We start from the raw sequence: 18,012 nt of genomic DNA, 5'->3' as shown, positions 1-18,012 counted from the left end.
TTGAAAAACTATTCAGAGTACGTATAATAAATAGAATTTTTAGTATCAGTATAAAAAGAAAAAACACCAACCCAAAATCCAAAGGCCAAACAAACAAAACCCACCATGTCTAAAAACAACAGAAAAACAGGCCTTACCTGGTTACCTGTATAATCTCATTTTAAAATGCCCTTTGGAATTTGGCAGATTTCTAGATCATTGACTAGTATAGCTGATATAGTATAGTGTATCCAAGTATAGCAAAGAATACACTTAGAAGCCTTAAACATCCCTGCAGGTTTGTACACTAATGTTTGAATGTTGGGCCATATTTAGTTAAGTTGTAACAAATAATTTTGTTTTAGGACCACTACACAAGTCACCAATCATTCCTGCTCAAAAAAAAAAAAAAAAAAAAAAATCCTATTTACAAATGTATTTTCAGCTTGTGCTAAATAATTTTCAGTGTGTGTTTCTCTCATGTTTTTATTGTTTGTTGCAGTGAATAAAGTCCCATGGTTCTGGATTCTTCCTTGAAAAGGTAACAGATGCACTTGAAACTTAGGAATAAGGTGAATATTCTACTTTCCATTACTAAGATTACTCCACTACTTTTAATTAATGGTAATTTTTAATGGTAGCAGTTTTTATTGATTAAATGGTCAACATTCAGTTTCAGAAAAATGAAGGTGATTTAATTTAATTTAATATAATTTAGCTATAACTAGGTTAGCTGGCTGAATGTGAAAGTGAGGGTTGAGTGATTTTTAGAACTCAGCCCAGGGAAAAGGAGGTTTTGTCTTTCCCAAATACATGCAGTACTAGTATTACTCTAACCAGATGTGGAAACTTTATTTGCATAGCAAATTTTTAATCCAGACTGGTCCCTTAAGAAATTTGGAACACTCTGACTCAGACTGGTATCACAAAGTATCAGCTGATAAGAGCAACCTGACTGGAAAAGAGCAGAATTCTTTTTGCCATTATTTAAACTAATTTCTTTGACAATTAGTAATTCAACAGTTCATCTTTTGTTATACTGAAGACTCTTCATGTCTATAAGCTCCAACCATGAGTTATCTTTGGTTCTCTTTTCTCCCAAGAACTTTCACTGCCCCAATTATTTTGGAATTAATTTTAGCACTGTTGACAGCTGCTAAGAGAGTGACACACCTGACTTTGAAGCCCCCTCTTTACGCCTAGAAGAGTCACAGTGTAAGCAGCAGCAGCAGCACTGGTTCCTCCCACCTCCCTTCACTTCATAATGCATCATGTGGAGACAGATCGTGCTGTCCCCCAATGGATTGCATGTATCTGTTCTGGAAGCAGTGGGTTTTCCCTTGGTTCAGCCCCTTTTGCTGATTCTGCATTGCTCAAAAAATTTGGGGGTGGGGGGGTGGGAAAGGAAAATTTCCATGAGCAACAAGATCCTTTGGCTCAGTACCTGGCTGCATTAAAATAGAAGTAAATGTGGGTCAGTGTGGAGTGTGAAAGTGTAAGTGTTGGTTCAGGTGTGCAGTTTACAGACCAAACTGCAGTCAGGCAGACTGCTGAACCTCACCTGCCAAGCCTCCTCCCAAAGGGAGGGGGCTCTGCTTCTGCCTCCACAGTTTCCCACTGACTTTCTCCTTGCTGAAACGGGAGGAAAAACCAGAGATAAAAACCTTCTGCACCTTCTGGAGAACACTGGAACCTTCTAATTTATTCTGACAATGGTCCCTTCACACACAATTCCTGCTGCTGGAAATCCAAACACAAATTGATTTGCAGTGTGCTATTTTTGTCTCTAGTGAATGAAAGCCGTTCTGGGAAAACACAGCCTCTGCATCCAAGGTTCAGGACAACCACAGAGGTCACACCTCACTGCTTTAGTGCCTTATCCCTACTGTGGAAAGAGTATTTTCTGGTCCTTTGCTTCCTTCTTTTCCTGAACCAAGAGCTGCATATACTGGCTGGCCCCTTGTATCCCACATCACTGCTGTTTCACACCACAACACTTGAATGCCCGTGGTGTACAATAAACATTCCTCCCAGAGAGCTCGGGGTTAGTCACAAACTGCCAGTGACAGCAATAAAAATTAGAGCAGATCTGAACCGGAACAGAAACCCATTCCTGCGCATGTGTGGGCAGAGCACCAGCGCAGACACAGCCGACAGTGGGGGCATTGGTACAGCCCAGCCATGACCTGCTCTGCAGCAAAGGCAAGCTCTTCACAAAAAAAGCACTTCTAAACAGGAGATGTCTCATGGCCTCAGTTAAAAAAAGACTGATTTTTTAGGTTGTTACAAAGATATCTTGAGTGCTGTGATTTGGAGGAGGACTGAAAGCATGAAATAGAACTTGTTGGGGACTATTTTGTGCTAAGGGTTTTCAGTAGCTTGTGGTTACATCTAGGTTTTTGTTTTTTGTGTTTTTTTTTTTTTTTGTGGGTTTTTTTTTCAATTTAGAGTTTCCATGTACTTGGAAATTTCATCAGCTTTCTTTTTAATCAAAAAAGAAGTTTTATGTGATATTTTTATTTTAAGATTCAAACATTTTCATTTGTGTGTGTGTTTTGAAAAGGTTTTGAAAAACGTATTTTCTTAAAGTGGGGAGTCAGAAAACTTAGTGAAAAAATTTTGCTTTAAATCTTATTTCAATTTGAATGACAGTATGTGTGTTTGTATTTCTATTCTGTTTAAGAGAGAAGGTGGAATTCTAATGGCAGAATTAATTTGATAAGTTCAGTTCTAATAAAAGGTCTTCCTTCTGCTTTGCTAAACCAAACTTCCCATTGATCAGTTCTATTTCCTTTTTTTGTCTCTGATAAATACAGAAGTGACAGTAATTCCTGTGAGGAATTGTTGTAGTGCCTAGAAAGAGGTGTTTAGTTTTGTATGTACATGAGTAAATTCTGCAAAACTACCATTTACATGTAAAACACAACATAAATTAATCAGAAAAAGCAAAATTGTTATCTTCTCTTTTTCCTGGAAAAAAAAATTATATATGTCTTACTGTTGTCCAAGTGGTTGGCCTTGATAATTTTTTCTGAGTAGTCAGATATACTTGAGCATTCAATCTAGGAAAAAAAGGAAAAAAAAGAAAAGCAAGATAAAGAGCAATTTATCTATTAGAGAGCTCAGCTATGTGAATGAAAATTATTTACTGAAGGCAGCAAAGACTCTACAGAGCATGTAACCATTGATAAGGAGTAAATAAAACCTGTGGGGAGGATCATAATTAATGATACTTTAATATTTAAATTGTAGTCTGTGTCTGAGTTAAAGTGGCTCTTGTGGAAAAGATTGCTTTTAAAATTATTGAAATGTGAAAAAAGAGGTTCTACCTACAAAATGTACATTATTAACTATATTTAATTTATTCCTGATACTTTAGAATATTGCCTTCTCCCCCACAAAAATCTGCTGAATTGAATGAATTAGGATGATGCTACATTTCCATATGTATTTTAAAACAAAATACATTCAAACTTTGTGAATAATAGTAAAATTAAAATATGCCAATACCGATCTATGCCAAGAAGCAATTGTTTTCTATGTGAAAAATCTATATTCTTTAGAAAAGCTGCTATTCCAAAAGAATGCAGTCATTTAGCATATAAGAAAGGACTGAGATTTTCTATTTAAAAGAACATCCAGATATGCATGGCTTTTTCTCTGACCAGTTCTGTGCTTTTTCTAGGAAGATAATTACAGAGTGAATCCTTTAGATTTGCCCTTAAACTTGGTAAAACCTATGTACTAGCATAAAAGCATGTTTGCAATGAACTTTAATATCTTTTAGAGAAAAACTACATTCCATGAATCTCTCTGGGTTTTCTGCCCCTTGAAAATCATGAAGGCCAAAGTTGCTTGTAGTCAGTGAATCAGTTCCTAATTTACCTCTTCCAAATTTGGCATTAAACAGACGATACTACTTTGCATAATCCTTGTCTCCCTAATTCCCCTGTGGGAATGTCAAATAGAACTATATTATCTCTAATGAAGTGGTTTATATATCCAGTGAATCCCATTTAATCTCTAAAAGCTAAATTGTGCTTGACCTCTGTGACAGCACTCACAGATGGCAGGACAGCAGATACAAGGACACACAAATCCTTTATTCTTTTTATATTGTGCATGAAACAGACATAATAGCAGTCATAATATTAACCCCAGTCCCCATGGGAGCACATTGATTCTGCTTAGCTTGCCTGTGGATGTAAACCATTCCTAAAATGTCTGGCTCAATGGCCTGAACATAAACCAAAACTGGCTTGTGGAAAGGAACACCTGAGTGCCAGTCCAGAGAGTTCAAGAAAGAAATTGTTTGGGGTGAGGGCCATCCTTTTGCTCCATCCAGGTTCTTCCCTTACTGTAAACCATATAGACTGTATGCCCTGTCTACTGCCATTATACTAATTTTCCCTGTCTTTATTCACATCTGTCTGGTATTTTCAAATCCATTGCCCATTTTGGATGGTTTTTAAATAAAGCAGGCGTAGGTAGGTGTTTGGAGGTTGCTTTCCAAACTTTCTAAAGAACAAGGTGCAAAGAAATAAAAAGTTCTCTCTCATGAATGACAACAAGTTTCCAAAAATCTGCTTCAGATGCAAAGAGGCAAAAGAATAAAAAACCCCAACATTTAAATGTTTCATGAAGGAATATGTATTTCAGAAAATAAACCTGCTTTGGGGTGGCCAAAGCTGTTCATCTGCATTTTGTCTTGGACTCTATACTGTGGTTTAATTTTATTTTAAAAAGCAACTCATTTCAGAAAAAATGAAACTGAATTCTGCAGATGAAGAAATAGAGGGAAAAATGGTGTTGTCAGGTTTTTTTCTCAGTTTTCTTTCAAGTCAATGATCTGCTCAAATCTGTCCTATTTTGCAAAGCATTTGGATTTTATGAAAAGCACACACTCCAATAAAACAAGTCTGTACCTGAGTTTATAATCACAGAATCATAGGATGGCTTGAGCTTGAAGAGATCTTCAAAGGATTGCCCTGATTCAAGTGAAGGATCCTGTTCTTGGCCATGTTGAAAATCACGAGGTTCACACAGGCCCACTCCTCAAGCCTGACAAGATTCCTCTGTGTGTCCTATTTTCCCTCAAGTATATCAGCTGCACAAAGCAGTTTTGTGTCATCTGCAAACTTGCTGAGGGTGAAGTCAATCCCACTATCTATTGTCCTTAATGGAGATCTTAAATAGCAGTGGTCCCAGCATGGACCCTTGAATTGCTTCAGCTGTGTCTGGTTCTGTGTGTGTATATTCACCTCTGCTTTCATTTTACTTCTCAGTCTTCAATCTACTGCTGCAAATGTCTCCTCACTTACTGTGATCTCTTACTGAAACAGTCACAAGATCCCCAGATTTCCCCTGGGCTGTGTCCTCATCACCACCTTTTTATACAAAGCAGCTGACTTCTAACATTAGCCTTCATTTTCTGTGTCTGTTTAACTCCTTCCCTGCACTGTCTTGTTTATCTGAAAATACCATGGAATTCAGATAGTTCTACTGTAGTGACTGTCCTGAATTTTGTAAGACTAAATGCAGCAGATGAACCAAGGCTTCAAGGGATATTTTATGTATTTTTGTGTCCCTCACTGACCCCTCCCAAGCACCAAGAGGTATGTGTCAATTCTATCTCTACATTTCTTACAACAGCTCCCCTGTTAGATGAACATCACTGCATGGCACATTGGTACCCTCCCACAAGGGTTAGGGCTCAGAGCAGGTGAAGAAAGAAGAGAAAAGAAGGGGTCTGGTTCTATTCAGGTTGTAGAAGAGATTCCCCCTCCACCCCTCCCCCCCCAATCCAACAACAATCTAAAAGTATCCTAAAAGGGCTTGCAAAGAAAGTAAAGTCAAACTCTTTTCTGAAATGCACAGGGACAAGACAAAAGTCAGTAATCCTGAGTTGTGGCAAGGGAAATTCCTGCTGATTGTAGGCCTGGAATAGGTGCTGAGAGAGTATTTAGAGTCTCTATGCTTGGAGATTTTCCAAATTGGACTGGACATGTCCTTGGCCAACTTGATACAGCTTTAAGTTAATGATTCTATGATTTACATCTCTTGAAGACCTATAGATAATTCTAGCTGTTGGCTTAGGTAGTGGCAAGGAATAAGTTCCAACAGTAAGTAAGAAGGGATAAGAAGAACCAGACAGAGTAGTGGATGAATTTGAACCCAAAGAGAGAAGGTGTGAGTAAGAGGAGAGTGATTTCTGTAGTCAAGAAACCAACATTCTGCATTTGTCAACAGTTCCTACCTACATCATGCTATTTGAAAAATCACATTCAACTGTAGAGAAGGAACTGGAACATCGCAGCTCTGTGTAATAACTCATGGCAAATGTTTGTTTTTTAAATGGAACACTCACAGTTTCCAATGGCAAATATGACCATAAATTCTCAATTTGACTATACGATTGTCACTGCTAGGTCTGAAATGGCTGCTTGTCCAACACAAATCCACTCTGCAGCTTGCTGTGTACAGCGTTCACGGTGAGACAGCTCATCTGACAAGAAGGTTTGAAATTCTTTGGCTGTAGCAGAAGAGTTTCACACCTAAGGGAGTTCCTCTGAGAGCTAAGTTCCATGGATAGCACACCCACCAGCTTCAGCGATGAACAGTCCATCGGTGAGCTGGCACTGGTCTGCCACTGAGCTTTATAAAGTCCTGAGGTAAAGCCTGAACTCTAAAGAAGTCCAAAGGGAAAAAAAAAAAGCAAAACCCAAACAAAAAACCCTCACAACAACAACAAATGTAGGAAAGTATTTACTTTTTTTTTACTTGATGAATTTTCTGCCAGTGAGCTGGCTCACTGTAGAATCAGATAAGCACCAGTGCCAACACAAGGGAGGGAGGAAGACCATATGGCCAGGGATCTGAGAGATGGGAAGGTGGGAGCACATCACCATCATTTTGTATATGCTTATACTTCTAGAGCACTGCAACATCTTTGCATGAGACCTGCATTTCTGCATCAGAGAAAGCTGCTGGTTTATCCTCCCTGAGGCTTTGAGATAATAAATCATATTAGTAAGTAATACTTGCTTTACAAGAAAATACATTCCAGCTGCCTATCTCGGGCTTAAACTCCAAAACTTTTTCCAGGACCTTTTGATTTCAGCTATGTAGAGTTCCACACTCTAGCCTGATATTCAAATGAGATACTTGGAAGTTACAGTGGATTTTGAAAATATAAGCCTGAGAATTGAAATGGCATTTCACGTATCATTACCAGTAATAAAGACACACAGTTTGGGTACTTAGTAACATCAGTGTCTTCAAATGCACAGATGTACCCAATTAAGTTTTAGTAAACAATTTTGTTGAAGTACACTGAGGAAAAGGATCTATTTCCCCTTTTATATGTTGCATTGTGTCTTCAGGGCAAACAGAAGTCCAAAGCAAAAAGAAACTTCACTTGTCATTTTAGAATCAGTACAAATAAGTTTGAATATACTTAGTAAGCAAATCTATGCTCTCTGTAATGACTTCTCTTCAGAGAACAGCACATTCATGCTCTTAAAGTTCAATGTATTTAAGGTAATAATTTCCTTCTGCCTCTGAAAAGTGTTATTGTTGGCACAGAAAACATGCACATGCTTTCTTGCACAATTTGCTGAGTTGTAATATGCAGGGAAAAGTGTATTAAGAAAATGTATTTCCAAGACTACAAAGTTGCAGACCCTGAAAATTTAAAAAGCAAGATAGTTCCCTTAACCCCTCTGAGTAGGAGTGAGTCTCTTTAACATTTTTTTCAGCCAAGAAGAAATGTGACTATGTATCAGAACACCAAAGGTTCCACATTTGAAAAGATACTTACATCCCCATTTGGAAAAGGTGCAATAGTGCAAGTCATAGAATACAACAGAACTGCACTGAAGTCACCATAAACCAAGCCATAGATGAGTTTGGAGAGTAGAATTTCAAACCAAGACAAATATGAAACGGTAAATCACGAAGCCAAATTGTCAGGCAAAATGCACAAACAAATTCAAAATGTGAGAGAAAGTCTTCTTACCCCATATACCTTCTTGGCTCCTGCCTTTGCAGCAAACATGGAGAGGATTCCCGTGCCACTTCCAACATCGAGGACAATCTTATCTTTAAAAACATGTTTATTGTGATACATTGAGTTTCTATAGGTTAATGTGCGCACTTCATCTTTTAACATTTCCTGTGATGAAAATAAAAGGATTGTGTCACTATTGGAAATGCTTATATGCCTTCCACACTGCTGCTGAATGCTTTCCCTTGCTGTCATTTAAGCATTATTAACACACAACATGAAGGGTTTCTCAAGTTCTTTGGGGTGCACACATCAAAGCAACTGTAAAACGCCAACTACTTAGAGCTGAATTATTAAGAAGCAGCATGATGTCCCTTGTATAATTTTATTGTGCTATTACTTCACTGTTACAATCAACAAGCAGAATGTAATCTAACCACAGCACTGCTCTGGGAATAGACAGAAGCCATACAGAAATCCAAACATTCCTTTCCTCCTAAATCATGCACAACCCAGAGCCTCAGTGGAGGGACCTTCTGAGGTTCCTCTTTGAACAGAAAAGAAATTCCAGAAGACATTATACAACAGCAGGCTTGACAGTCTTGCCCATGTCAGGCAGAAGTCCATAGCAGAGGTTAGAAAACCTGTATTGTAAGGTCCTCCCTCACTGCTCTTTCCACTTATTTATCTGATCAATTTCCAGAAGATATTAATGTATCACCTAGACTACTGTCTCACTAGTTTGAGATGCCATTGTTAGGTGTTGATTTTTGATGCACTGATAGCAGCAGTACATGCATTTAATTCCATTGATACCTTGCTTTCTCTTGTACATCCATCAGTCAAACTGTATCACTGAAAAGGACCCAGTTCAAGACCCAGGTGCCATTCTTAAGAGAATTGTAGACCATTCAACACAGACTTTAGTTTTCTGAAAATTATCCTGTTATGTCTGGAAGGCTGAAGGTTTGCTTATACTATTGCCTAATTTCATAGCTTGAACAAGTAGACAAATGAGTTTTTCAATTTCAGGATGAAAAGGATCTGTTCACTGCCCAGCAGTCTGAGGCAGTCATGAACTAGATCTGGATTGTTACACCTACCAGCTGCTTACTTGCCTGTCTTGGCAGGACACCATGTGTGCTCAGTAACTGCAGATGAATAAAAGGCAACTTTTATCATAAAGCATGGTTTGGTACCAGGCAAAGAGCAGTCCATCACCACTGGAAAGGTGTGTGTACACCCTCATGGAAACTCTTTCCACACATATGAAGAACAAGAAGGTGACTGGGAGTGCTCAGCATGGATTTGGAGATGACTGAGCACTTGGTATCTTTCTATGGTGAAATAATGGGCTTTGTGGATGAGTGAAGGGGAATGAGGAAGAGGAATGTTTTTAATCTTGATTTTTTTCAAAATTTTCAACATTTTTTCCCATAACATCCTCATTGAAAAATGGATGAACTATGGACTGCGTAAATGGTCAGTGCAGTGGGCTGAGAACTGACTGAACTGCTGCTCCAAAAATGTTGTAATGAGCAGCACAAAGTCCATCTGGAGGCCAGTCACTAGTAGTATTTCCCCAGGTGTCAATACTGATGCCTTTTGGCCTGTTTTTTCAGGTGGATTCATGTCTTCCTAGCAGACCTCAATTTTCAAAGAGGGTCCCATAGATATAAAAACCAAAAACTTGTCAACTGTGGACCCCTGGTAACACTTCTCCTCAAGTCCTTGTTTGTGCTGTTGAAATTGAGGCAAAAATCTACTGGCACACCTTGCTGCTGATCATCATTCTGAGAGCTGTCCAGTGAGACTTTCTATGCCCCATGGTCTCACTGGTGCTCATGCAGAACAGCAGCAGGCTCTAAGGGCTAGTCTAAGGGATGGACAAATGTTAGCAGTCTCTCCACAATGTCCCAGATCCAAATGCTTTGGCAGAAGGTCTTGTCAGCAGATGGGGGCCTCTGTACCCTGCAGGTGAGAGCCTTTGCAGCTATCACTCGTCACTTGCTCCCAGTGCTTCTGCCTGGCTCAGAGCCCACGGGTTCTGGAGGTTTTTTGGACAGAAGTTCCTGCCTCTCAGCTACAATGAAGACACTGATCCTATTCTGTAGCCAGAGATCTGCAGGTGGATCCAGAGACTCCCTCCTGCTCCCAGCAGGCACAAATTTCCAGTCTTCACCATCAGAGGAGTCCCCACTTCCAAACATGGTAAGTACAGACTGACTGCCTCTCCTTTCACTATGGTTGGGGTTTTAGGGTCTTGTACCTTCATGCTCTCAGACAAGATCCAGTCAGTCTCTTCCTCGTGGCCCTGATGCTTCAAAGTCTGCCAGCCTCCTCTAGCAGCTCCTTTACTTGTTGACACAGATCTTTTACAGTGCACACCTCCTGCAGGCAAGGAGGAAACTTCCCAGCCTCAGCAAGAAGCTTTTTGCACTCCCTGAGACCTACATGGCTGTATCCTTCCATCAGGAGCTCCATTTGATTTATGGTCTCTGATATGTCTTCAACATTTCTCCTAGGTCTCCTTCCCACTCAGTTGTTTCTCTATCTTCTCCCATTCTTGGACTGAATTTCTGAATGCTACAATGGCAAGATGTTATTGGCAGATAGAAATCTTCTATGTTTACACCCCACAAACAATTACTAGAGTAATGGAAATATATATTGTTTGTTACACTGTTTGTGAGGAGTGCACTTAGTCATTTCACATTTGCTTTTTTTGCATCCTACTCTTAAAGATCTCATCCTCTTGTGTCACAAAAATATCAGCAGGGCAAGGTATCACTGACTTCTTTAGGACTCATCTACAGTCAATATTTTGATAGTAAATGGTCCATCAAGTATTTCAAATTCTTTCCAGGAGTGTATTTAATGGAGGTGATTTGGCTTAATGTTCCTATCAATGCAGCCTGTGCATTCAAGTTACATGCCGGGAGTCAAGAAACTCTTTGGTTTCTCATGTCAGCTGAGCAACTGTTCTGCTGATGTCTGTGCTCAAACATGCATCAGAACAAAATCCCCAGCTTAGCAATAAGGGAGTGCCCATGGTTGTGGCTGGGCTGATTTGCAGCCCTTATAAATGCACTGCATTGGTGCACTTGTGAAATTCACCTCTGCATGGACAGCTACAATAAAAATCTAAGTGGGACAGAGGTTTTGAGTGCAAGTCTCTAGAGAAGTGGTGATATCTTTGGCACTTAACCAGACTACACAATTGTCTGAGGAAAGGCAGAGGAATATAATCATGAGCAAGTGGGATACAGATAAGGAAGTAAAAAATAAAAGAACTAATGAGAATTATTATTATTATATTGTTAGTTATTTAACAATTGCTGAAACAAAAATAAAGGTTACCTCATGAATCCCAAAGTGAGCATAGGAATCAAAGTAATAATCCCTGGATGTCATCTCTTCTGGATTGATGAGCTTTGCCATCTTGCCTCGGCCTGGACAGCTTGGTTGCAATGGAACATGGATGACAGACTGAACTGGCTTTGGAACAACAGTAGGCTGAGGAGGCTGGGATGGAATGGTGCAAACCTAGGAGAACATGGAATATTGTTAAGAGGCATCATTAAAAGAAAATATTTCTGTCTATATCTAGCATAGTGATATATTGTTAGTGCTATTATTGTAACTATCTCGCAGATAACAAGTCCAAAGACACCTGGTGTATCATAAGTGAAATTTAGGCTGCCTTCTGTTCCTGGATCTTTAACTTATTTGACATCTTGTAAAATTTCCTTAATGGATTTTTCCTTAATGTTTCTCTGCAGATACCTAAATTAGTGCAGAATAATGGTAAATTATTGGTGTTGGCTGATAACTTATTGACACAAAACAGTTAAAGTTAAGTGCTACTTTTCCTCCACTAATGTCCTATTCTGTCAAACTGCCACAGCTTTGTGAGAGGCAGGTTGCAATAAACAAATAGTTCCCCTGCACAGAAGAGCTCACAAAAAAAAGGATTCCAGACACAGTGATGCCAACAAGGGCAGGATTCACAATCAATTCTTAATTATCAGGTAAGGTACCTGTCTATATTGATGAGCTAGGTCTAAGAAGGCTCACAATATCTGAAAGTCCCTGATGCTATCTGAAAGTCTCTCAGCATGTCCAGGAAGAACTGTAGGGAGCTGTGTGGCATGTTTGGTCCCTTCATGTAGTTTCTTGTTGTTGGGAGATGCAGGAGTTACACATTTCCAACACACCATAGCCCCCAGCACTTAATTTTTTATTATGTACTGCATCTCCAACACCAGCATTCTGATAGACACAGAATTCTCACACCCCCTTGGTTCAGATTTGATACCTGTAGCACATAAGACAGAAGATAGAATGTTTTTCAAAGATGAGGTAAGACAGATCCTGGTCTGGCCCATATGTGTATCTACATTTTGAATCCTTAATATGAATAAAAATGCTGAAAACAGAAAGACTGAGCAACATGCTACAGCTTCATCTATGCACTAAGTCACCTGCAAATTATTGGTCAACAACTTCATATATTAAGGTCAATCCTATCCTTTTTGTACTTTTTTTTTTTTTTTTTTTTTTAAGACTTAGCAGTTTCCTAGTGGGGACCAGAGTTTCCTGAGCCTCTCCTCACTACTTTCATAAAGTTCATGCTGTCTTCTATAGCTTGGTACTATGAGGTGTCAATCCCTTGTACTGCGTCTGAATAGCATCAATTAGCCTAGTTCAGTTTGCTTCAATTAAAAAAAAAAAAAAAAGGAAGAAGAAAAAAGCCTCCACATTTTGTAGATTTCTATGTGTCATCTTTTGATGGCTTCTTTGGTCCATCTGTTAAAAAAGTAAATACCATTGGTTTATGTTCCTGTAACATTTTTCATCCGCAAAGATACAGAAATGCTTTATTTATAAGTATTTTCTATTTCTTACACTTTTTACTTTATCACCTCACTCTGTTCACCTCACCTAGTTTACCTCCCACGCAGAATACACTTCCTCCCAATTGGTGTTTGTATTTTTGTTTGGTCTAGTTTCAAAAATGTCCCATCTGCAATCAAGTAATTTCTCTTAAGACACTGCTTCATTGCCTATTCATTGCAAGCAGTAACACTGATAACTTACTCTGTCAAAGTGTTTCTCTTAATATTCAACTCTTTCACATATAATCCTGCTACTTTTAATTACATACTTCAGGTTATATCTTTACTTTTTTCTCCATTGGCACACACCCTATGTAATTTTTTGCAGTTACTTTTCTCAGCAGTCCTTTCTGTATTTGTCTGCTGGATTACAAAGACTTAAACTGTAGGTGTTTGAAATTCTGTTTTATTATAATATGAAATCTGTAAGGTCCTATACTTTCCTCCTAAATCTTACCCTCTGCATCATTTTACAATAAAAATACCTAAGTTTTTATAAATTACAAAATAAAACAGTCACTGAGTTCTGTTCCTGTCTTAGGTAAGGATGTCTCTAGACACACGACAGTGCATCACAGGAAATTGCTCAAAAGATGGAGAGGTTGTATCAGTTTTTGTAAATGAAACCAGGGGGCTTCTAGCATTTCTGCTGCTGTCAAACTACAAATTTAAATGTGGTTTACTGTACAACAGAGAGCATTTGCTACAGGAAAAGAGGCTGGTCTTGAAGGCAAATCTGCCATCTGGATCTCAGGCAGTATCAATTCTGCTCCTGGCTGCATAGAAAGGTCCAGACAGGACTATGAGACCAAGGTTAGTCTCACTAAAGATACTGAATGAAATTAAACCTAACAACTTACTGTTTTCCTAGTCTGCAACTGAATTCTGCTATGGCCAAGGGGTGGCAAGATAACTTTCATTAAGCTCCTGAGACAGTGTTGCACCTTTGACTCGCAGTGCTTTTCAGATTTATCCAAACTACCTAAGAGTTACTGCTCTCAACTGTGCATCTACATCTCTGCCAGGAAGAATATATCCTATGTTCCTATGTGAAGAAGTAGAAGCCTATTAGTTCTGCTTCTCAGATGCCTTAGTTTGTAGCCAAGCAGCCTCCAGTAAAATGTGTTGATGGTTGTTGTTTGACAGCATTTGGCTCTGAATGCCAATAGGTCCATCCTGTACTGTGGATACCACAGCCTCATGCAGCAGGGGCAGTAGAAAACTGCATAGGGGTGGTGATCTTCTCAGCCAGCAGGGCTGGCTCCCTTCTCTGTCACAGGGACCTTAAACCAGCTGCCTCAATTCTGCTTTAGGCATACTAACACAACGCAGACCTTCCAGATTCAAACGGTGTAAATTTTGCAGTATCTGTAATACCTCCTGCTGAAATTTCTGTGTGTAGCACTGTAATTCTGGAATTCCAAAACAATATCACAGTTATAAGAATAATTTTGTGAGTGGGGCTCAGGAAATCCCTCTGTCAATAACTTGCCATATACTTTACGAAAAATTTCACTTGAGAGTGACTTATGCCCTATGGCAACAAATATCTGGGGAAAACATAAACACAGTGGACAACTGCAGAATAAAGAATTGCAATGAAAGCTATTATTTGTATCAGAAACAATGAAGTCTTTCAGTGTACAGCTCTGAGATTGTAAGCTAGAAACAAATTAGCTTTTAGGGATATGGCATAATTGCTTAAGGACAAAACATGCTTTAGAACAACAGCTATCAAGGAAAGACAACTTCCTATATTCTTTCCAGAACTGAAAAGAGTCCCTGATGTGATTTGCAAGCTTAGCATATATATATAGCCTACATGAGGAATAACTCATCTTTTGAATAACACCTGAAAAGGCAAAGCATCTGGGCTGGGGGCAAACCTCACACCAGTGTAAAGAATCTAAAAAACTGTCTCTGCAGAACCCATGTATGGATTCTGGCCAGCTGCACACAATTCCAGAACACCGGCTTGCTGCTAATGCAGATGAAGTCTGAAAGAATGGAAGCAGCTGCTTCAGAATTTATTCTTCACTGTGCTAAACATGCAGCCCTCTATTTTTCCATCTCCCATGTGGTACTGAAGGTGGAGGTGGGGGGTCTGAAGGATCTGAGAAGCAGTCTATCACCTCTTTGAGACTGAAGTCCTACCTTTGTGTACCATTTCAACATTTAAATCGAATTAAATTAGAGAAATACTTTCCTACTTTTAAAAATCAAATAAAATTTATTTCCTCTTTCTTTGTGGACAGGGTTGGTGCACTGCAGGTGATCAAATGTACTAGCAGAAGGACTGGTTTCCTTAAAAGCTTTGAATTCTCACAAAAGACAGGATTTGGAAACTTCATTCTATCTCAAAATCCCACAACTCAACATCCTGATGTAGGTTTCTAAAACATATACAGGTACTTCAGTGACACTTCTGTGTGACTTGGAGATATATAGAGTTGCCCATGTGCATCAATGGATACTGTTGAAGTTCTTCTTTGAAAACTGGACCTAATCCAACATGGACCAACAAGGCTGTCTGGGTGTGCCAAATACACAAAATACTCCCAAAATACAAAAGAGAACTGGGTATTCAAAAATCATGAGCTATTTTTGTAAAATTTGAGCCTTTTAGATATATCCATCTGTCTACAGAGAGACAAGATGGTGAAATATGCACAATTCATTTTCTAAGAGGTTTGTGACAAAAGCTGTGGTGTGTAGAGTAAAAATAAACTTGAATTTCAATTCTCCTTTCTTGATATTACTATGGAGACATCAGGGTGGAGGTTAAAATTCCAATCCTTGCAAAACTGTTCAAGCTGCAGTGTTTTATTCTTGACAAATTCTTAGTTATTTATGGCATTTTTATGACATTGAAGTGGTTAACTGTACCTTCTGCTGGGAAGTGCAGAACTTTTCCTTAAGAAACTAATTAAAAATGGAATTACAGTTTTAAATTATTCAATTTCAGCATCATCTTCCTTTTAAACAAGAGATTTTATCAAATCTAAATGTCAATTTTACTTATTTTTTGAGCCAGTTAGCTTTCTGTGTCAGAACTACTAGAATAGAATGTGCCTAACACCATTTTAATTGGTCTGAATTTAATAATCAAGACTTCTGGAGTGCAAGAGATTATCAACTGGTATGCAATCACCATAGCGATTCCAACAATACAGCTTCTTCCTGCTGCAGATATAAAAGCACAGCCAAATATAAGAGGTATTTGCTATCCTCCTGCCAAAATTTAGGCTTCAACAAAAACTTCTTGGCAGTCATCATGCAAGTTAAAACCTTCTTTGACCCCTTTATCTTGTATTGAAGTCTTTGTCTAAGGCTTATCTTAAGTGATCTTTGAATAGAGCAAAGAATCAAATCCATTATCAGAGAAGTTTTAACCTGATTTTGTGAGGAAATGAAGCTCTTACAGTATCTTGCCTATGCCTCCCATTAATAATTTCTGAGCATGTCCAAGCCAGTCTGATTTGACAGAAGTGTGGAAGTATCAAATACATTGTATTTTGGTACATTTCTTGAAAACCAGATATTAGGTAGAAGGATAAGATATTTGATGATCCACTGAAATTGAAGCAACTAGATTTCAGTTGTTGTGCTTTTGGGCTGGTCTAGGTCTATTAAGCCACCTGGCTGTTGTTACATGTGCAATGTGTAACCTCTGGACTGGATGAGCAGTAGTGAAGGTGTACAAAGAAGACCAGGCATTGCTCAGAAGTAAATTAAGAGCTGGGGGCATAAAGAGCATATACTTGCAGGAAACCAGGCTTTTTTAGCTCCTCTACACATGGGAAAACCTTTCCATGATGAGGATGGGAAGTTCACAAATAATGAAAAATGGCAGGAAAGCAGGGAGTTCCAACATCCAACTGCAGACAGCTGTAGCAGGTTGGAAACAAGGATATACATATATATATATATATAGGACCTCTGAAGACCAGTAAAGAACATTTACTTAGTGGAAGCTTTACGTTGTCCAAAAATCAGTATGAAATTGCCAATTCTTCAGCAGCTATAAATCTTCTTTCTGCTTGATGAAAGTCAGGCACAGTCTGTTTTAAGTTGCACTATGAGTTCAATGCAAATGCAAATCTGAACTCTAAAACTGAATCTAGTCAGACTCTGTAAGAAAACTGGAAGAGAGAACTGATTCTTAAAATTGCTTGCTTTGAAGCTACTCCTTGTTCAGCCACTTCAAAGTGAGGCACTGCTCTGTACTTTCTACATGGATTGTTTGGAATGCCAGATCAACCTGTCACAGACAAACCTGTCCTGATGTTATCAACAGGAAATTCACTGTCCTTTATACAGACAAGCATAGCTTAGAGTGTACTACAACTGTGACATAAAACCCCTAAGTAATGGTGATAGGAAAAATATTGTGAAAACACTTTTAGAATAAAGCCTCTGTCCAGAACAACTGAGACTGATCGGTTATACAAGGAACTAGATTATACCTTAGATGTACAAATCCTCAAAAAGATGCAAGAAAGAAAAAGAATAAGATGCAAGCTGGTCATCAGTATGATAAAAGTGTGGTCGGCATACTTAGGCTGTAGCAGAAATAACACCATGTAGCAAAAAAGGAATGTAAAGATCACAATGTTTGCAAAGTTGTTACTTATTGTGCAGAAGCTAAAAAGAAATTTAGATATGTAAATGCAACATAGGTGCTGTGATACCTTTATGGATCTGATCCAAGGTACTTCATACTGTCAAGATTTTTAATGGCGACTGTCTGCTGGGTAAAGTCAGAATTTTCTTAGTGACAGGTCACAAAATAAGCAATCCAATTTCCAGTTTCCAATAGTCCTGTGTATGCAGGAATAATAGAGTTTAAGCACTGAAATGAATGGTCTGTGGGGTCTCCAACTGTGTAGATTGTAGAACTCAGATGGAGAATATCCCTTACCAGCCTTTAAAGCTATCTTTTATCTGAGCAGGGTGCTGAACTAGATAGCCTCCAGAGGTCCTTCCCACACATACTATTCTATGATATTAAGACATAGTTATATTTGCACTGTGCAGGAGATACAGGTGGTTTATAAACCTGAGCCTAGTGCAAATGATGAGGTAGGTTATAAATTTTGGTTGATAGTTTTGTACACACAGAACCTGCTT

General features: G+C 38.7%; 1 protein-coding gene across 1 annotated transcript in view; it reads right to left on the bottom strand.

Moving 5' to 3' along the window:
* PRMT8 (protein arginine methyltransferase 8) overlaps window positions 1–18,012 on the bottom strand; it is a 56,466-nt gene that overhangs the window by 14,339 nt on the left and 24,115 nt on the right. The window contains exons 2-4 of the mRNA XM_053970692.1: window positions 11,345–11,530; window positions 7,997–8,152; window positions 2,978–3,041 (exon numbers count right to left, since the gene is read on the bottom strand). Coding sequence (XP_053826667.1) covers window positions 2,978–3,041; window positions 7,997–8,152; window positions 11,345–11,530 — 406 coding nt within the window. The remainder of the gene's footprint in view (window positions 1–2,977; window positions 3,042–7,996; window positions 8,153–11,344; window positions 11,531–18,012) is intronic.

Source organism: Vidua macroura, chromosome 2 (genome assembly GCF_024509145.1).
Source record: "Vidua macroura isolate BioBank_ID:100142 chromosome 2, ASM2450914v1, whole genome shotgun sequence".
Lineage (NCBI taxonomy): Eukaryota > Metazoa > Chordata > Aves > Passeriformes > Viduidae > Vidua > Vidua macroura.
The sequence above is the reverse complement of the archived record's forward strand: the minus strand, read 5'-3'. Positions and strand labels throughout refer to the sequence as shown.